The sequence below is a fragment of the Muntiacus reevesi genome, chromosome 20 (assembly GCF_963930625.1).
Source record: "Muntiacus reevesi chromosome 20, mMunRee1.1, whole genome shotgun sequence".
NCBI classification, from domain to species: Eukaryota; Metazoa; Chordata; class Mammalia; order Artiodactyla; family Cervidae; genus Muntiacus; species Muntiacus reevesi.
In genome coordinates this window covers 42,066,184-42,087,769 of record NC_089268.1, presented here as the reverse complement: position 1 = coordinate 42,087,769, position 21,586 = coordinate 42,066,184, and the positions used below count along the sequence as shown (strand labels likewise).

The 21,586-nt window shown below is 45.0% G+C and overlaps 1 protein-coding gene across 4 annotated transcripts in view; it reads left to right on the top strand.

Moving 5' to 3' along the window:
- JARID2 (jumonji and AT-rich interaction domain containing 2) overlaps nt 1–21,586 on the top strand; it is a 228,188-nt gene that overhangs the window by 124,127 nt on the left and 82,475 nt on the right. For 2 of the 4 annotated variants that reach the window (XM_065911895.1, XM_065911896.1), the window contains exon 3: nt 14,173–14,314. The exons of the other annotated variants lie outside the window; for them this stretch is intronic. In XM_065911895.1, coding sequence (XP_065767967.1) covers nt 14,173–14,314 — 142 coding nt within the window. The remainder of the gene's footprint in view (nt 1–14,172; nt 14,315–21,586) is intronic. 4 annotated transcript variants of the gene reach the window in all.

The following is a 21,586-nucleotide window of genomic DNA, read 5'->3' as shown; positions in this document are numbered from 1 at the left end:
CTTGATGCTTCTGAGGCAGCAGGTTCTCTTAATTAGCACAGGGTATTATTAGATATCCAAATTCGATTAAGGCAAGCAAATGAATTGTTCTTGCCAGTTTTGTCCACCTCCAAGATTTGGGGTTTGCTTCCGCTGTGTATTTTTTAAAATGCTGAGTGCAGCTGGCGAGCTGCTGGAGTTGGCCCAGCTCATTTTGGTTGTGCACGTAGGTGGGTCCTTAATTTTGAGACCTCAGATGTCCTGGGATTGAGGTGATAATCAGGTGGAGGGCAGCCTTGTACCTGGCCGGCTGCAGAGCATTTCTTGGGATAGGGCATCCTTTCTGAAATTCTGATCTCTTCTAAAGTATCAGTTGAAGTGACTAGTACTCTGGAGTCTTGAGTAGTAAGAGGTCTTCATATTTAAACATTTGGAGGTTCAGTGATACATTGCTGGTACACAAGAGAAAAACTGACTTTGGAAACCAGTGTGCTGTTAACTTATAAATTTTAATATTTGCATATCCAAGAATTTCTAGTAATTTTTACTCCTAGGTGTGTTTCTCAGAGGAACTGTAGCACTTGCTTGGCAGGGGACAAGCAGAAGGATGTTTGCAGCATGGTTCATGATAGCAACAGATCAGAAACACTTTAAATGAACAAGGGAATCAAAATGAATTGTGAAGTATCCGTACAGTGGGGCTTCCCACGTGGCATGGTGGTAAAGAACCTGCCTGCCAATGCAAGAGATGCAGGTTTGATCCCTGGAGGAGGGAGTGGCAACCTGTTCCAGTATTCTTGCCTGGGAAGTCTCACAGACAGAGGAACCTGGTGGGCTACAGGTTCCATGGGGTCGCAAAGAGTTGGACACGACTGAGTGAGCACACACACATACACCATACAATAGAGTCTGATAAATCATAGTGAAAGTGACAGGACAGAGGATAAACAAAACCATGGTGGGATCTTAGTAAGCTAATGTTGAACTGGAAGAAGAATCTTCTAAGGCTTAACATGGTGTGACAGCCTCTTCGTGAAGCCAGTACCTGTGCACAGTAAAGTAACGTACTGTTTAGGCATCCGTGTTTGTGCTGTAACGTAAAAAGTGATGCGTTGAGGGGAGCACAGTAGAGAGTATTTTAGTGATTGAGTTTACAGACTTTCTCTATTTTATCCAAGTTACGGAAAGGGGGGCTCAGCAGAGTTGCCAGTATTGGGGCGAGTCTTGTCTTCATTTAAGAATTGAGATTTCCTCTGATCTTTGAATGTTGCAATTTAGCTGGTGATGCTGTCAATCATACTTTGTTTGAATAAAGAAACAGTCGTTGCCAGGCTCCCTTTCTACCCCCCTCTTAATTTCAGGACTGAAACTGTGGAGCGGAACTTGGCTCTCGGTGCTCTTGTGTGTCTCCTGGAGGATGCTGGTCCGTGTAGTCCGGTGCTGAAGATCGCTTTCCTGTTTGGTAAAACAGTGTTCTAGCCGAACAGTCCAAAACCTACTGAAGATTACAGCCAGGAGTTTCCCCCGTTCCTGTTTCCGACCCAGCAGCAGAGCACAGGCCAGAGTGGACACACAGGGCTGGCTAAATTCTTCTTTTAGGGAATAAATCCCTAGTGCATAGTCTGATGAATTTGAGCAAATTCTGGGAGAGAGTGGAAGACAGAGGAGCCTGGCATGCTGCAGTCTGTGGGGTCACAAAGAGTCAGACACAACCTGGCAACTGAACAACAAAAAGTCCATGGTCCGATGCTGCTATGCTTTTAGAAGTAAGAGCAGTCTAGGGCCCGACATCCTGTTAAAGTGAAAGTGTTGGTCTCTCAGTCGTGGCCCACTCTTTGCGACCCCATGGACTGTAACCCACCAGACTCCTCTGTCCATGGGATTCTCCAGGCAAGAAGTGGGTTGCCTTATCTTTTTGACTTTAAATACCTTGTTACTTTTTCAGTTGATTGGAAGAGGAAGCCTGGGAGACTAGAGATAGGGAAAGAGCAGAGAGCCCTTACTTACCCGCCGGGGCTGTGTCTGAGGGTCGGAGTGGGGCTATTAAGCATAACCATTATCAATTCATGACCCTCAAGCTTCCTTTCTGACTCATTGGTTATGCCTTGTGGTTTGTATTTTCTTACTAACCTTTTCTCAAAATTTCCATACATCCAAATCAATAACTGCCTCATATCTCCTTCGCAGTTCTCCCTTTTGGGTGCTTTTGATCAGGGAAGGCCACTAAGACAAGTCCCAGTACAAAGAAGAGGGACGAGCCAAAAGTCACCCCTTAAATGTCCTTTAATGGACTGTATATGACTTATGCTGCAGTGGGATAGACGCCAAACAGTTGTTCAGCATAATAGGAATAGATTGCACTGGAGAGAACTGAATGAGGGCCTGTTCTGGGCTCACACTGGGCGTGTAATGGTTGCAGAGACTCTTCCAGCCCTTTATCCTACAGGGAGTTTGTCATGAGGTTGTTCTGGTGTGTTAGCTTGCCCCTGGCCCCAGAGACCCCGGGTTCTTGGATGGCCTTCTCCTTGTTGAGGATTTACTCACCGTGCTCTTGGTTAAGAACCAGAACTGCAGAGGCTTCGGTTGACTCATCTGTCAAGTGGAGGATTGTACTAGATTATCTTTAAAGGCCTCGCCTGTAATTTTGGTTTTAAAGTGGTGGAAATTGAGTAGAGGTTTGGGCAGACCATCATCTGCCTCCTGACGTTTTTTGTTTGAAAGTGAGGCAGGTAGAGATGCTGTGGTCATTTAGGAAACAGAGAGGACAAAATGCACAGTCACTGGCCCTGCAGCCAGGACAGATCTCCTTTTAGGGTTTTTTGAAGTCTGGATAACTTGACCTATGTATGTAGAGACCAGAAGGGGCTCAGTCAATAGTTAAATAACAACAGCTACAAGCTGAAAGTAGGAGTAAGGGGCATTCCTCGCCCAGCTCCCTCGGATGAGCCTGCTGGTGAAGCTTTCAATGCCATGTGGGCTCTCTGAGGGTGCCCACCCTCTTCTTCCCTCCCCTCTGGAGAGGCGTGAAGAGGAGAATGTGGTCTGGTGTTCAGAGCCTATGATTTGGACCCTGATGATTGCCAGCTGAAGTTCAAAAGCTTTGACTTTAACAATCAAACAGCTTATGACATAGGGAAGGAGATGCGAGCTCCAGTTATCTGGGGCCAGGGAGCTGGCCAGCCCTGCCGGAATCCTGCCTTTTTCACCCCTCTCGGCAGCTGCCAGGCCACAGAGCCCGTTTTGTGAAAGATCCGCAAGGAACAATGAGGGAAAACAGCTTCTGTTTTATTAGATTAGATGACTTTATGTGCCTGGGGGCGGGGTGTCCAGGCGCTGGGGGCGGGGACGGCAGCCGTGGCCCATGCGGTCATCACTGAAGTGATGGAGCACCCGGGTTGGGGGGTGGGCAGCGGGTGCGGGATGGAGGAGGCGGAGCTTGTGGAAAGAGATTTCTGCAGTCTGTCTGGAGAGCTGCCCAGGTTTCCCAGCCAAAAAAACAAATAAAAATAAATAAAAAGGCAAGTGCTGAGTGACACAGATTATGATATTAAAAAAAGGATGCCATTGAAAATACGCAGGACCCCGCGGCTGGGCTGGGGAGGGGGAAGTGTGTGAGTGAGGGGGGTGGGGAGGGGGCGAGGAGGGGAGAGCAGTCTGACCCTGGGCACAGAGAAGGGTGGACAATTAAATTGTCCATCCAAGGGGGCCCCCCATCCCGCCCCACACCCTGTCAGAGATCCTAAAAATAGGGATTTGTCTGCATTGCAGGTTGAGGAAATTGCAGGGTGAAAAGCTATTTGAGCCTTTCCTTTTTCTCATTCTAATTCATCAGGAAGGGGGAAAAAAGCCCCAGACCCCTCCTCTTTGGTGTTAGAGTCTCACAGCCACATAAATAACCTTCCCTCCCGGCGCCTCCCCTCCCCCCGGCCGCGCGGAATCTGCACTGGCGGAATCCGCAGGCGCCCGCGTTACGTGCAGGGGAGGATTGTTGACAAGCGCTCCGAGCCTGCCTCGCGCGCCCTCCCCTCCTCCCGCCCGTCCTCTGTCCTCCTTCCTCTGTCTCTCTGCAATGATCCGGCTCTGAGGATGGCTGCTCCACGGGCCTGTCAGGTGCAGTTTTTGGTGGCTTATCTTGAGGAACCTGGGATAGAAGGTCTGTTCATATGAATAAAATAAAAAACCAAATAGCTCTAGATTTGTTTCAGGCTGCAGTGGCTTTTGTTGGAGAAATAGGCCTTTTGTGGGTTTCCCTGCTGGGGTCCTGATTAAATCCATTATGGATGGCAAGGTGCTGTATATATATATGAGAGTATGTTTAGGAAAAAAAAGTGTTGTGATTTGCTTAATATTACTATTCTTTCGGCTTTGGTGTCCTCCCTGGGGGCAGTGGTGGCTCCTGCAAAGGCACTGTGGAAATTTACAAGAGAGAATTCATGTCGCTCTTTAAAGCATTGAGCTCTGTTGACCATTTTGGCCAAATCTGCAGTTTTAGTCAGGCTTGTATGGATCTCGACCTTTCTCTGGGGACTAAATTGCCATCCAGTGATGGCTGGCCCCCTTTTTTTTATTGCTAGTTTCTGTGATCATTTCCCAGCATTTAAAAATAGATGTTTGATTATAAATTAGTTCATCCTCTGCCATAGCTTTGGTCTCCTTTATAAACAGTATGCATGGTTTTCATTTCCCTTCATACTTTGTTTCTCTGCCTGTTGTCCTCTTTCCTTGAAAAATGGAGGAAACTGAGGCATGTAAACAGAGACTCAGTGCTTCTAGGTTAGACCTAAAGGTTAAACTTTGCTCTCGGTTCTGCTCCCATATTTCATGCATTCATACATGTTTGCGTAAGTATAAACACAGGTGAATTTTAGCGGCCATCAATTTTAGGTGCCTCAAATCTTTGCCTTGTTACTGGAGTTCTGCTTTCTGTACTGTTTCCATTACATTTCAGCTGTGGAAAGAAGGTAACTCCAGGAGGCAGTAGGCTTCTATGAGCTAGCTTGCTGTGAGCAGATTTTTGCTTTTTCTTTTGGACTTTGAATATCCCACTTTATCCTTTGTTATATTCATCTGAGAAGTGGGTGTGCAGTTGACTTATCTGCATGTAGCGAGGTATGAGTGCACGGGAAAGCTTATACCAAAGAGTTCAGGACTTTGGTGGGGTCTGTTTTATGGGCTTAGGGAATAAAAGACTGCCAGGGATGTTTGGGGGTGAGGATGTGACTGTTTACCTTTCTGAATTAAGTTGTCAGGACACTTAAGTGTTTGGAGTTGTGCCTGTAAGCTAATAACTTTATGGGATTTGTTGATTTGTGTTAAAGCCAGCTTTGTTTAACTTTGTAGAGACTTGTTAATATTGGAGAACTGGTTTCTTTTGGTGACTATATTTTGTGGGGTAAATGTAATGACTATATGAAGCTTTCCTATTCTCTCTCTCCAAATACACACACACACACACACACACACACACACACACACACGTTTTAATTATAGGTAGAATGTCACTATCCGGGAACATGCTCTGCTTATGGAAAATCTCCCTTTGAGAAGCATAAGTTACAGGATTTATAAAACCAGATTTTGGCATGTCACCTAATTGGAACAGAAGACTTTGGACATGCTGGTCTTGTTTATCTAAAAGAATTTTGACAAGAATGCGCAGGGTTCCCTTCCGCCGTGTCTGCCTCTTAAGCTCCCAGGCCATGCAGTGGTCCATTGTTCTGCAGCTCATTTTCCACCCCAGCGTGAGCCCCGCACCGTCTTCACTCACTCCTTTTGAATGTGGAAGGCGGTCTTCGACCTATCCGACGCTCGGCACTGGGCCACTTGTCCAGCACACCCTTTTACTTAGCTGACAAGAGACCTGAGTTTCATGTTTTAGGGGATTCCAAGGATTTGTGCTTTTGATGGACAGTTACAAGTAGGTTGACTGGTTTGCCAGTGTAAACATAGCGAGGACCCGGGGCGGGGGCAGGGGCCGAGAGAAGGTATGACCCTGGGGTGGGAGACTGAGGGCGACTGGGTGCAGGTAGAGCTTTCCGTCGTAGAGCAGTGTGAATGCTTGTATCTCAGTAATCATTTGTACTCGAAAGACACTGTCCCTGTTCTGATTGTGGTAGGAACCATTTGAAGGGTGAAGGATGGGGAGTGTAGGGAGGAGAGCCTTCGCCCTAAAGAAGTGGAGGAGTTGTGCTGACACACACAGCGCACTGCTTACTGGCGTCACCATCAGAGCCTCAGTGGCTTCTGGGCCCATTCAGACATCTTTCCTAGAGATCGCGGACCCTTCCGGTGGAGGCACTTCTGTGAAGTTCCGCTGTGGCATTTTGGTCCTTGTTGGAGCCTCCTCTCCTCTGACTCCTGTCGGGACGTGGGGAGGAGAGGTCTTTTGTCTCCTGGTGGTGCTGACAGGTTTGGTCTTTAGTCAGAGCAGCGGTCTGGTCCCCCTGCTTGGGTGTACTTATGACCTGTCTGCTTGTTCCCTTTGTGCCTCGAGGTGAGGAGCTGCCTCCTGGGCTAGGGTTTCTGTTTGTCTTTCTTCCTGTTCACATCTCTCAAATTGAGTCACTTGCTTGATTGTGTAAAGAGGAGAAAAGGATGAGGGTCAGATATTTTCCTTGCCTGCCCAGTGGCCCAGCTTTTCTGTGACATTATCACTGTCAGGTTTTGAATGAACATCCTTTCTGAAAAGATGTCCAAGAAGGTTTTCTGGAGAAAAAGTTTGTGAAGGGTTCCTGGGGGATTCTGTAATCTGCCTGCCTCTCTGTCGATCTATGTGCTTGCCTGCCTATCTATCCATCTATCTTATCTATTTGTCCATCTGTCTGTCGTATTTATCTATCTATCCTTCCACCGATACCTCCCTCTCTCTACATTCTGGGTGCACATGCATCTTGGGGGCTCTTTTGAGGGGCTTGTTGGGGCTGTGTTTTCCTGGCTGGAGTGGGAAATCGCCATCGCTGATTTGAAAGCAGACAAAGGGGCGCCCTGGTCTGTCAGGGGCCATCCTCCTGAGGGAGCAGGCCACATGTCCTCCAGGAGCTGAAGTGGTAAAGCCTGCTCATCTGTGCTTCGTTGCCCACGAGTGTGGCAGTGACACCATGCCTCACGACTGTGGTTTGTTCTCAGCCACCTTGGTGTTTTGTGGTGGAGAGGGTGTCAGTGGACCGGCCTGGGCTTTGCTTTGCAGACCCCCCTGCCCTGCTCACCCGCTTCCCTGGACCCCAGGATCGATCCAAAGGCTCAGCTGCTGACCCGAGTATGTATAGTTGGGTTTAAACTACATTTTAATGTTGACTCTGTGAAGCTGGCCCCAGCCAAGTTTTCCTTAGCATTCACATGTACAATGCAAACAATCCAATTTTTATTTCAAAATTTGAGTGAAAATAGGCTTTATTTTCCACTAATCATGGCAGCAAAACAGACATTCTCAGTACCTCAGAGAGGGTCCTACCTCGGCCAAGGGGACTGCTTTTATGTCTTGCCACCCCCCTCCCTCAACACACACACGCACACACACTCTCGCACTGCTGCTGCAAATGAAAGCTCTCTTCGGATGCTTGACTGTTTAATATGTAATGTGATACCTTGTCTCGCAGTGACAGGGTGACAGACGGGCATTGGCTCCATAATACAGAATTACCTTTTGTGCATCTCTTCTACAACAAAGCCGAATACACTGACTCTCCCTAATATGCTAATACGTTTGGTGTGCTCCAGATGTTTTGGAAGCTCGGGAACAGCTTCAAAGGTCTCCTTGTTTTTCTTTCTCTTTAACCCTTCTCTAGGCCTTGCTTTTGTGAAACAAGAAGCGTTAAGAGTTTTCTTCCATTGTGTATTTCGTCCTGTATGGGTAGCTAATAGGACGACTGGGAAAACTTCTTTGTGTCTAAAACATCATCAAATTAGAAGCACTGCCCATGCTCATCCCCCCTTTCAGAGGTTGGGACAGAATTTCCTTCTCTGTGTACATTTCTGTTCTGAAATCTGTAGCTCTCACCGCTTAGCTGAAGGAATCTTTGGCCTCATTTGTGTTTCAAATGTCCCAGCCCCCTTTATGTTACAGCCAGAGGCAGAAGTTCCCGCACACACACGGGCAGCCCCCAGCAAGGAAGCCGCCTTCCTCTCTGCTGCTGCTGTTGCAGGCTTAGCCAGGACCCGTTCGGGGGTATTGCCGGCTCGCGTGGGAGGCGGGGTGCAGAGCTGCTGAGGTCTGTCTCCTCTGGGCTCTCCGCCCCTGGGCACGGGCATTGCCCTCGGGGTGGCCTGCGCCTCGCCGCCCTGTCAGCTGATGGTGACTTGCCGAGGTTGGAGGCACTGCCCAACCCAACCCGCCTTTACCGCAGTGACTTGGAATTTTCAGCTCATATTTATTGCTTTTGTGAAAGACAATAGATGTGGTTTAATTTAAGTTCAAGCTACTGAATATTAATAGAGGAGAACGAATTCCCAAGTGGGGGGGGGCACAGAATGTGTGGGCCTTTCTGCTTCTCCTCTGTTTAACCTACTCTCCCCACAGAGGTTTGTGTTGATGTGGGGAGGGGTTTGGAAAAATAAAGCCAGTTTGTGTGTTTGAAGGAGGGGATGCTGTTTGATTCTTTCTCATGGACTAAAAATCATTGTAAAAATTGGTGGCGGTGCTTTGTTCCATCGGGGAGAGGAGAGGCAGCCCGCGCTGGCTTGCATCATGTTCTCGTAATGGCTCGTCTGCCCGGTGGTGGTGTGATCCACCTTGCTGACCTGGATCTTCCTGGATTGGCAGGCGGTATGAGTTGGATGAAAACCTTCAAAACGAAATAGGGTAGCCGGCGCACTGGAGATGTGAAGGGTGGGGTGGGGGTGTGCAGAAAAGAAAAAGCCCAAGTTTATGCAACCATATAGACTGTTGCACTGAAATAAATGAACACTTGTTCAGTGCTGGGGGTACTCAGATCGAAACAGTCAGTCATATGCAGAACAAGTCAGTCTTGCTCCCTGAAAAGGCTGGAAAGAGCTGACGTCCCCCAGTTCATAGGATGGGCAAGCAGCACCTTTGTGTGTTCCCCGTTTTCCTGATCTGGAAAGTGAAGGACAAGGCATCTCTCCCAGGAAACTTTGTTCTTTCAGGATATCAGTCTGATGCGGCCGTGGGACAGTGGACTCAGTGCTTTCATTAATGGACCTTAGTCTTGCCACAGCATTTCAGAGCATTCTCTTCCTCAGCCTGACACTGAGCTCCCATACAGTCAATTGAAATTCCCCCTTTTCATGTAAAATTTCATAATTCAGTTTCCCTGAATTTGTGCTTGGGCAGGGTTTTTTTTTTCTTTTCTTTTCTTTTTTTTGAGAAAAGAAACATTAAATCCTTGATCTAGGTGATATCTCTGAGATGGTGGTTGTTCAATCGCTCAGTCGTGTCCGACTGTTTGTGACCCCATGGACTGCAGCACGCCAGGCTTCTCTGTCCTTCCCTGTCTCCTGGAGTTTGCTCAGACTCGCATGCATTGGGTTGGTGATGCTATCTGAACATCTCATCCTCTGCTGCCTCTTCTTTTGCTTTCAAATTTTTCTCAGCATCAGGGTCTTTTTCAGTGAGTCTCATGAACACTTCTCTCCCCTCCCCATTATTTGTTACTTTTTAACCATATTTAGTGTTAGCAGATTGGCTAGTTTTCTGTGATTATGGTTTCAGTGTGTCTGCTCTCTGATGCCCCCTGAAACACCTACCCTCTTACTTGGGTACTTGGGTTTCTCTTACCTTGGACGTGGGGTATCTCTTTACGGCTGCTCCAGCAAAGCGCAGCCGCTACTCCTTACCTTGGACGAGGGGTATCTCCTCAGGGCCGCCCTTCCTGACCTTGAACGTGGAGTAGCGTCTCTCACCCCTCCTGCGCCTGCGCAGCCGCCTCTCCCAAAGAAAGGCAATGCCAGAGAATGCTCAAACTACCACACAATTGCACTCATCTCACATGCTAGTAAAGTAATGCTCAAAATTCTCCAAGCCAGGCTTCAGCAATACGTGAACCGTGAACTTCCAGATGTTCAAGCTGGTTTTAGAAAAGGCAGAGGAACCAGAGATCAAATCAAATGATCCACTGGATCATCAAAAAAGCAAGAGAGTTCCAGAAAAACATCTATTTCTGCTTTATTGACGCCAAAGCCTTCGACTATGTGAATCACAGTAAACTGTGGAAAATTCTGAAAGAGATGGGCATGCCAGACCACCTGACCTGCCTCTTGAGAAACCTATATGCAGGTCAGGAAGCAACAGTTAGAACTGGACATGGAACAACAGACTGATTGCAAATAGGAAAAGGAGTACGTCAAGGCTGTATATTGTCACCCTGCTTATTTAACTTATATGCAGAGTACATCATCAGAAATGCTGGATTAGAAGAAGCACAGGCTGGAATTAAGATTGCTGGGAGAAATATTAATAACCTCAGATATGCAGATAATACCACCCTTATGGCAGAAAGTGAAGAGGAACTAAAGAGCCTCTTGATGAAAATGAAAGAGGAGAGTGAAAAAGTTGGCTTAAAGCTCAGCATTCAGAAAACTAAGATCATGGCATCTGGTCCCATCACTTCATGGGAAATAGATGGGGAAACAGTGGAAACAGTGTCAGACTTTATTTTTTGGGCTCCAAAATCACTTCAGATGGTGACTGCAGCCATGAAATTAAAAGGCGCATACTCCTTGGAAGGAAAGTTATGAGCAACCTAGACAGCATATTAAAAAGCAGAGACATTACTTTGCCAACAAAGGTCTGTCTAGTCAAGGCTATGGTTTTTCCAGTGGTCATGTATGGATGTGAGAGTTGGCCTGTGAAGAAGGCTGAGGATCGAAGAATTGATGCTTTTGAACTGTGTTGTTGGAGAAGACTCTTGAGAGTCCCTTGGACTGCAAGGAGATCCAACCAGTCCATCCTAAAGGAGATCAGTCCTGGGTGTTCATTGGAAGGACTGATGCTGAAACTCCAATACTTTGGCTACCTGATGTGAAGAGTTGACTCATTGGAAAAGACCCTGATGCTGTGAGGGGTTGGGGGCAGGAGAAGAAGGGAACAACAGGATGAGATGGTTAGATGGCTTCACCGACTCGATGGACAGGAGTTTGAGTAAACTCTGGGAGTTGGTGATGGACAGGGAGGCCTGCGTGCTGCAGTCCATTGGGTCACAAAGAGTCGGACATGACTGAGCGACTGAACTGAACTATTAGCAGACTTACCATAGCTTTGTGGTTAAGTATTGTAAGCAGCCCTCCTCCCCTTCACAAAATTAATGATCCAAGGTGGAAGAATGAACGCCCCAGCGGAACTTTGGGTTTGGGTGCCTTACTGGGAGTTGTTCTGACAGTGCAAACATAGTTTCCTGGGATCTAGTGCACACTTCCCCAGAGCTTTACAGTGTCTTAGAGCAACTAGATCTCTTGCTGACTGACTCTTGCTTCCCCTGCAATAGTGGATCTCAGAATGTGGTCCCCAGAGCAGCCAAAGCAGAGCCAGCATCTTCTGGTGTTAAAAAAGAGCATGTTAGAAGGTGACCCAGTGCTTGAACCTCCAGGTGATTCTAACTAGAGCTCTAGCTTGAGGATCACCGCTCTTCACAGTTTGCTGAGGTTCTCTGTCACTGAACAGCTGAACTTTTCTCTGCTTTACTCATTCCTTCACACACTCACTCACGGGCTGCCTGCTCCCTCAGCAGACCCTTGAGACCTTGCTGTGCCCCAGAGGGGAGAGCAAGGGCTTGTTTCCCGATTTCACCCAGCGGCGCCTCCTTCCTGTTTCCTCCTCGTTCCAAACACAGGTTCAGAACGGCCACCGCTGCTTCCTCCTGCGCACCGCCACCGCCACTGCCTTAGCGTTTGTTTTTAGGTGATGGCCGACACCAGCTTTGCTCTCTGCTTTGCTGTTGGCAGCTTTGCTTACTCTAGTGATTCATCTTCACTGCCCTCCCCTCTGGCTTGCCCTGTAAGTTCAGGGCTCCATACTGCTAACTCACACACACAGGTATATCTCCTGTCACTACTAAAATTTAGATTTGCTGGATTATGCCTCTGTCCCCAGTGCCCTGGCATATGGTAGGTGTGCAGAAACTAGTTATATTTCCTTCCTCCTTTCCCGCTTTATTCTCCTTAAAGTCCTTTTGTACTATTGAAAAATGTGAATTCCACCAGGAATACACTTTTATTTTAGAGATATATGCCCCCTTAAATGTTGGTTTCATATAAGGTTCCGTAACGAGAATTTTTATTTCACATTCATCATCCTTTTCAAGTGTGGTTGTTCATCCACTGACTTATATTCTGTCTCTGGGCTAGTTTCCTAATCTGCGTTTGTAAGTGTGCTGTGCGTCCTCCTGCTGTTGTGTGGTTGTGTTAACACGTCTGGTTGAGGGGGGGACCAGCCGCCACCCGTTGCCTTACTGCAGGGCCCTCATCCAGTGCTGAGCAGGGGAGAGGTTATTTCAGCCACGTATGTGGTGTTAGCTTCTAGAGCTGCATTAGAAAATCTAAAAGAAGCAGGTAAGACTAATTTAAACATGTTTTATGTAACCTAATAATTTGTCCATAATATTTTTAGAATTAATATGAAATTATTTTAGAAATGGTAGCTATAGTGAGTTTTAAATGTGGTTAAATAAAAATAATCATTCATCCTCTTACTCACACTAGCTATATTTCAAATGCTCACCAGCACCGTGTGACTGGTGGTTACTCTAATGAATAGCACTGCTCTCATCTTTGAAATGTTGGCCACACTTCAACCCTCAGACCCATAGATTTCCCTCCAGTTATGTCTCCTGTTTGTCACACGGTGCACACTCCCCACATTTTTCTCTTTCTCTGGGAAGTTGTCTGTGTTTTCATTTCCATATTGTAGTCATGACTCCCAGAGCCCCAAGCCTAAGTGACAGCCACGGGATTTCATTTACTGCATTGTATTAGGTTTCCAGCCTTATGTTGTTATTCATACTCTGAAATGATGTAAAAACAGATAACTGGGGAAATGGATAAGCAGGCCAAGTCCCAGGATTTTGTTGCAGTATACTGTTCTCTTCCTGAAAATGCTACTCAGTGTGTGGAATATAGTGTTTATGGCGACTAATAGGAACCACTCTTTAAATGCTTCAGCTAAAAAGGGATTTAATACAGGGACATAAATGCTTACAAACTTGCTGAAAGTGTTGAGAGAACAAAAGACTCCTGCCCTTTTGGCTTTATATAAAAGCCAAACCCTGTGGCTATGAGAATGTAGGCACTGTGTTAGCATTTCTGCCGATGCTCAGAGGCTGGTTGACTGGGCAGTGAAACTGGGGGCCAGTGACTGTGGATACTTGTGTGGGTTCAAGCCCCCCATTGGTGGAAACTAAATTGTATCCAGAACCCTGGATTGGATGGAAGGTGTCTGAGCTCTGGAAGGAGGAGGCTTTTATTCAGCTGTTACCCATTAGTGTGACCTGGCTGCTAAACGACTTCCATACCTCTTGGTGCAGGCCCTTCTCCAGCTCGGGTTACTAGAAGCACACCCTGGGGCCCCGAGACCCCCTCTTCAGCATGGCACCATGTATGCTGTCGTGGAGAATCTTTGTCCTTTGAGATGGTCAGCTTCAAACGTGGCGACTCTGATGGGAAGGATTGCTATGAAGAGAAAGTTGTCCAGTCAGATTTCTCGTTAAGAACCGATAGATGGCTACAAAGCAATGATTGATGCTTTTTCTTGGGTGGTAGTTACTGTTTCCTGAAGGCAATTCCAAAAAGGGTTTTAGTGTTTTCTGGAGTAAATATGTGGTCCTGGAAGGATAACTAGTGTGATTTGGTAATACGTGAAGTACTTTTCTTTCCCCAGTCCTGAAAGATGTTGATGTACTTACGTCTCCTGCCTTGGCAGGCGGGTTCTTTACCACTAGCGCCACCTGGGAAGCCCAGTTGATGTACTTTAGAAAGAACCCTGTAGTATATTATTATGATAACACATTTCTGCTTGTATTGCTTTGTTGGCGTTATTTCTTTGGCAGGCATTCCACTCCTCTGTAAGGTCGAAAGTAGGATGAGGTGGGACTTCTCCCCTCCATTCTCAGGGGATCCATACCTTCTGGTTCTCTCCTGTCAAATTTCTTGTCTGCCCTCATCGGCCACTGTGTAGGGTTAACTGTGGTAAAGTGCTGCTTCCTTATGTCATGTATTTAAGTGTTTGTCCCCTTTTTTCACCTGTAGGGCTCCTTGGTAATGGCCAGTCTAAGGGATTAGGACCAGCATCAGAACAGTCAGAGAATGAGAAGGACGATGCATCCCAAGTGTCCTCGACTAGCAACGATGTTAGTTCTTCAGATTTTGAAGAAGGGCCGTCGAGGAAAAGGTTAGTACCCAAGGCTGAACATATTTCGTGCCTTAAACCAGGGACTTCAAACTAGGTGCCAGTTTTGTCCAAGTGGGAACAAACTTGGGCCCACTCACCCAGTCTCTTGATTTTTTTCACAGAGGAGCCAGAATTCTGGATTTTTGTATCAAATATCCTGGTTCCTAAATATTGTCCACTAATTATCATTAAAGATGAGTAAAACACACAAAAAAATGGTATGACCCAAACAAAACAAGTTCCTGCTATAAAAATTTTGGCCAGAGAGTTGCCAATTTGTAATTCCTGCCTTTGCTGTTCATTTTAATTGATTTTCATCAGTTGTATTCTTGAGTATATTAGATGGTATTTTGCCATTACTACAGAGGTGTAAATACGAAGATTTAAATGTGGTGTTTTTAAGAAAAATTCTCCCCATGTTAGGAAAGCAAAATCCATTTGGTGTTAACCAAATAAATAGGTGTGGAATCAATTCATAGAATTAATTTACCAGCAGGTTTTTAATTTTTTTTTTTAATGACTTTCTAAAATAAGCTTAAGATAGCTTGATCAGGAAGTTGGCTACGGTAGTTTGACAAGAGCTGTGGCTTCATGGTCAGACAGTGATATTGACATTATATAATAACACTTTTAATTACGTGTTTTAAAAACCCTTTTTTAGTTATCTTCCTTATTTCATGTCTCATGCGTGATGTGATTCCCCCCTGCCCCCATTTAGAATTTATATTTCATTTCACTCCATTTCTGTTCCCATACTCAGTGTTTTCCTGGATGACAAGATTACTTACTTGTTCTTAGAATCTGTTTGTTGGAGAGGATGGGAAAAGGGGAGGAAAATAATCCCCAGTCTGGACTTTGTGTACCCTTTCTGTATACAGAGTTATAGTTACTTTTCAGAAACCATCTTGATGTGTGTGTCTAATGAAGAACTGAATTTGGCAGCAAATAAGGAGGAAAGGACAAGGGTAGCCATGTGTGGATACTTAAGAATCTGTAATAGATCTGCACTTTAGATCTGAAATTGGAGAGCCATTAGCTGCACGCCTTTGTTTTCCTATTGTGTAGTGTCTGTCTTTAGAAAACTCATGGTGTGGAGTCTGTATTAATTTCTACCACCTTTATCTCTTGCTCCTCCTTGGATTTGTTTTTAGTACAGTTAGCAAGCGTGTGTAAGAACTGTCTCTGCCAGTGTACTGGACCTTGTATGCTACTTTTTTTAAAGACACTTGGCTGAGTGTCTCACTGGAAACCTTTTATGTTTCAGATGCTCTGTGATAGACACTTGCTCTGCCCCAATTTGAAGAGTGCATCATCACAAGAGCAGGGGGTTAAAGGATATGTTTTTTGTTTTTTGTTTTTAAATCACATTCGTAAAAGTATTGGAATGTGTAATAATACTATCCATGTTTCCAGACATGGGTGGGGCGGCGGGGGGCAGTTGTGTAGCTGGCATCGTTTTTTATCTGTGTTTGGAGAACAGAATTCTGTGATTGTGGTTGGAAGTGACAGTGACCAGTTATTTTAGCTTTGTGGCTGGCCATCACCTTCACCTCTGCTGGGATTGGTCAGCAAGGGGGGGTATGAAGAAGGTCATCAGGCTTCATTCTCTTGGGGTGGGGGTGGGGAGCCCTTTGTCCGTGGCTCCGGGTGCCTTTCTCAGATGGTAGTGCTGCCGGCTTCCTCTTTGCACGCGACTGTAGTGCTGTGTGGCAGCTGTGTGCAAATCAGTCTATTAGCTTTAATTCTCCAGGGCACCAGAAAAGAGAAACTTTGTTCAGGGGAACTTAGGGAAAACTTAACCCATTGCTAATCTGTTTAATTATTAGCGTGCTGAGTGCCTTGTTTTACTGAGTTAAGGATTCGTGACAGCATTTTGGGGAGTTACGATCACACTCTACTAGTGAAATCTACCCAGGGATATAGTATAGATTTAGGTTTGACAGGTTAAGCTACATTCAGAGCTGGTCTGGGGTGGCCTGCATGGCAGAAGGGAGCTTTGTTGTTTACAAAGGGATAGTGTAGTTAGGGCATAAATGTCTTGTTGTGTTGCAGGGTACACAGCAAATAAAAAATAACTTTTACTACTTCTTGGCTTTAAAAGAGCTTTTTTGATTGCTTGTTGGTATTTAGCATGAACATTTAGTATAAACTATATGGTACATGCCCTGCCTTGTCAGGCAGATCATAGGAACTGGAATCTGAGTTCCTGGAGCTTTGTCAGTTACTGTCAGACTTCAGTGCCAACCTTCTTAGACCTTTAAAAAGGTAACATACCTTTTTAAAGAAGTTATGTTGTGTCTGCTGATCCCAAGCCCAGAGTAACTAGCTAAATGGTAATTTTGAAATGTTGCTTCAAGCATTGGGCAGATTGTTGACTAGATTCTGCTTTTTACCTCGTGTCTAAAATTCCCAAAAGTACACATGCAGAGAGCATATTCTGTGATGGACCACTTGTATTCTCGGTTGACATTTAGACTTTCTGGGAGAGAACACTGAATTCTAACCAGAGTCATGGTTTATGTGTTTGTTTTGGAAAAAGCATTATCTCTCTCTTTAGAATGATATGAATGCTTGCTCTTTTTGTATAATTAATTGCTCTTTTTAGGTACATGTTTTTAGGGTCACCAGTTAATAATGCCTTTTGTCTTGGTTAGAAAGGGAATTTATGTGTTTGACTTTCTTAAGAAAAATTGAAATCTTAAGTGTAGACTATGCCAGCTTCAGTTTAGACCTTGCCCTAAATTTCTAGCCCTGCAAGTTGAAGCAATTCCATTTTCTGATTGATGCTTATAACACATTTCTTAAGTCTTTAGTCAAAACATCTCATGTGTTTGCACTGTTATTTTTCTACCGGAAACCCCTTAAGCTGTGTTTGCTCCTGTGTAGTTGCTGCCATTGGGTTTACTTAAGTTGGGGATTTTTTGGCACATAGACAGCAGTAGAATCTAGAGTTCCAAAGGATTTATTTTCCTGTATTGAGGCAAAAATAAAAGGAATCTTAGTTATTAAAGGTCATCCTCTGAAATTAATCTTTATGAAAGGAAAAACCAGCCTCTCTAGAAGGTCTTTGCCTGTTTGACAGGCAGAGCAGCCCAGCCATTGAAGGTCTGGAGGACTCGGCACTGGTGGGTTTCCTGGGTGTTGGTTTTCTGTTTCTCTTGATCATTGTGGTAGGTGAATTTGATAAATTATGTTTAAAAATGATACAGAAATTAGTTCTTACTGTTTAGAATGTAAACAGTAGAGAGATTTTCAGCGTTTAATCAACCCCTTTTGAATTTGTTGGTGGCCGTACCTGGCTCCTTACCTCCGCCACCTTAAATGGCTTCTCCTATTACACTTGGGAATCATAACATTTGTGTTTCCTGCAAGAAGTATCTGAATATCTTGTAGAAACCAGAATGGACAAATTTTGTCAGTCAGGTGTGGATGGCCTGTGAGAAACTTGGAATGGTGGTTATGGTCAGGATAGGGGTTGTCTTTGTGGTGGAAAGGTGTACAAAGAAGTTGGTCAGGGTACACCTCTAAGTGGTCGTCCTCAGGGACGTGCCGTGGGAATCTTGTGTGTGGCTCAGTGCCTAAGAGCATGCCCTGGAACCATACCATCTGACTTCTTCTGGTTCCGTCATCTCTCTGTTACATTTTCTTGGGCAGGTTCTGCAACGTCACTGGGCCTCGGTTTCCTCATCTGTGAGATGTCTGTGACAGTAGTAACCACCTCATGAGGCTTTTGTGTCCTGAACAAGTTGATTCATGAAAAGCTCCCAGGTATATAGTAAGGGCTGTGTATGAGATGCAGTGCAGGCTGTCATCAGCACCTATGACACATGGATTGCTGTACGGGGACATGCAGACTCACTGAAGACTTCTCAGATGTGTCTTAGAGAGTTTGATTTATGCAAATCGTGATTCATGTCTTTTCTCCGTGGCACCACCATCAACACCATCTGTGGGTTGATGGAAAAGTGTAGGCGTGTGTCCCTCTTTTTTTTTTTTTTTTTTGAAGTTACTGAGTCACAGGAATGACTGTAATGGTGGAGTGTGAATTTCTTCCACAAAGCTTGGTGTGACCAGGCATTTGCCTACACAGAGCAGGCATGAGGGGGCCAGGCTATAGTTTGTGAAGGTGCTGTCTGGACTGTTCACATGTAAGTCACACACAAGCCCTTGGGGGTGGTCCCTATTTTTAATAGTACTTAATACTAAGATGCCCTGGCACACTTTAAAAAGCAAACTACATAAGAGTCTTATGTAGTTTAAAAAAAAAAGTATGGACCATGCCTCTGCAGGGACAGAAATGTTTTCTTTTTGTTAAACAAAGAGCTGCTATATTTTAGTTATTTGGGCCTTTGGTGTAGTGTAAAGAGTTCAAAGACAGCCCTGCTCTAGGAGATTGGATTTTGAATGTGGAACATCACTTTAAGGTTGAAGACGTGGTGATGTTTAAGTTTTGGAGATGAATATATGTTCAGGATGATGAGAATTCTCCTAGGCTTTTAATGGGTATTCCTTTTATAGGTGAATTGTCAAGTATAAGTTTTCCTTATTTCTATTCTGAGTTACTGTGTTAACATAAGATAATTTGCTACCTCCAAGTTTAGAAGGAAGAAGGACTTGCTTGGCAGCACTCAGTGTTAGAAATAGGAGTTATTCAGTGTGATCCTCCATAAGAATTAGAATTTTCAAAGCCATGATAGTTTTTACATATTTGTTGGGCAGAATGCACTAGTAGTATAGTTTAATGTCAGATACACTACTGAGTTCAGAGCTATCTTGACTGAAACATATTTTTCATTTACAGGAAGTAGAAAAGGGGCAAAATTGAGGAACTGAATATTATTTGGCACCTTTAATAACTGTAGAAAATAATCTGTGGATTTAAATAAATGTAAATAATGTAAATGGAGCTGGGTCCAGCCTGCTTGCCTGTGCAGTTTACCCGCACAGTTCTCATTTCTGGTGGTGTTCTTTCCTTCCTTTTGATCTGAATGGCTTTCTGTTATCATTTTCCGCTGGGTTCTGGCTGTAGGGCTTTAACATACCTAATTTCTGCTGGTGTTGAATGAATCTCAAGTTTTTTATGTCTGCTATGGTCTTTGTTTCACCCTCACTTTAAAAAAAAATCTTTCTGCTGGGTTTGTAGAATCACATGCAGTTGTAAGAAATTCTCATTCATTTTTGGAAGGTATTTTTGCTGGGTATAAAGCTGTAGGTCAGTAGTTCCTCCTCCTCCCCTCCCCTGTGGAATTTGTTGAAGGTGCAGCTCCACCATCTCCTGACTTGTAGTGAGTATCCGGCAAGAAGCCTACTTCTAAAGATTTTTTTTTTTTTTTAATCTATCATGTAATTGGAGAAGGAAATGGCAACCCACTCCAGTATTCTTGCCTGGAAAATCCCATGAACAGAGGAGCCTGGTGGGTTACAGTTCATGGGGTTACAAAGAGTCAGACACAGCTAAGCACGTACACCATCATGCAATATGCTGTCATATAGTTTTCTTTGATTCTTGTATTTGGGGTTTATAGAGCTTCTCAGTTCTGTAGACTTTGTCAGTTTTGGAAAAGATTTCAGTAGATACAGTTTGCATGTGTGTTCCCCCTGCTGGGATTTCAGGTGCATGTGTATCCAGGTGCTCCCAAGTTGTTTTCACAGCTCATGGATGCTCTGTTCATTTTATTCAAGTCTTTTTTTCCTCTGTGTATTTCATTTTAGATAATTTCAGTCTAAAATCTGTGGACGTGTATTTTTCACTGCAGACATTGTTGTCTTTTTAATTGTTTTTATTGTCTCTCCTTGGAGAAGGAAATGGCAACCCACTCCAGTGTTCTTGCCTGGAGAATCCCAGGGACGGCGGAGCCTGGTGGACTGCCATCTATGAGGTTGCTCAGAGTTGGACACAACTGAAGCGACTTAGCAGCAGCATTGTCCCTCCTAATATAGCTTAATCTTCTCTACCTTCTTAAACATACGCAATGGAGTTATAATAGATGTTATTAGTGTCTTTGTCTGCTAATCTATCTTCTGTGTCACTTAGGGGTCAGTTTGGCTTAATTGATGTCCCTCCACTCAATGCAGGTCATGTCCTCCTGCTGTTTTGCTTGCCCCGTGGCTCCTTGTTGGATGCCAGGCATCATGAGTTTTCTTCTTTTGGGTTCTGGGTATGTTTGTGTCTCTCTGACTCTTCTCGAACATTGCTGTAGGGTATGATTAGGAGAAGGCAATTGCAACCCACTCCAGTACTCTTTGCCTGGACAATCCCATGGACGGAGGAGCCTGGTAGGCTGCAGTCCATGGGGTTGCGAAGAGTCGGACACAACTGAGCGACTTCACTTTCGCTTTTCACTTTCATGCATTGGAGAAGGAAATGGCAACCCACTCCAGTGTTCTTGCCTGGAGAATCCCAGGGACGGGGGAGCCTGGTGGGTTGCTGTCTCTGGGGTTGCACAGAGTTGGACACAACTGAAGCGACTTAGCAGCTTGATTAGGTTACCAGGAAACTTTGAGCCTTTTATGCTTTGTTAGGTAGGGCCAGAGAGCAGTATTTGGTATAGGGATGTTTTCCCAACTGCTCAGGGAGAACCCTGTGAGTTATGCGTACCATTTTGGCGAAGCATGGTTCTCAGCCCTGTGGGGTTTGGAGAGTGTTCCCCATAGTCCTTTCTTGTGGTACTTTTCCTTGGAAACTTCCCTCACACGTGTGTTCACTAGTACTCAGCAAGTACTTGAGGAGGGTCCTCCGCAGATTCCAGAGTTTTCTGTCTGACTTTTGCCTCTTCAGTACTCCACCCTATACATTTTGTTCCTCCCCAAAATCTCAGTTTCTTCTCAACTCAGGGATTCCTCTGGCGGCTTCTTGCGTTCCCCTCCATGTGCTCTAGCCTGAAAACTGTCTCAGGGTGGTAGTCTGGGCAGTCGTTTGTCCTCAGGAGCCGCAGGGTTTTGTTGTGTGATGCCCATTGTCCCGTGTGGATTTTCAGTTCTTTCAGGCTGGAGGGGGATTCCTGTCCCTATCGCTCTGTCTTAGCCAGAAGCAGAAGTTCCTACCTGTTCTTTGAATGTTGACTGAGAGAAACACAGCCCAGGAAATGTAACGACCATGTTTGCACTTTGTCTTAGTCACAGTCATAACCTTATGTTTAATTAGTCATCAAAAAAGAAAAAAGTGAATTGCATAAGTAGGCCCTGATGCAATCAAAGGGAAGTTTTCAAAATAAAGAAGCAGTTGACTTATAAATAGAAAATCTCACTCCATCCAGAGCATGTTGGTAGTAG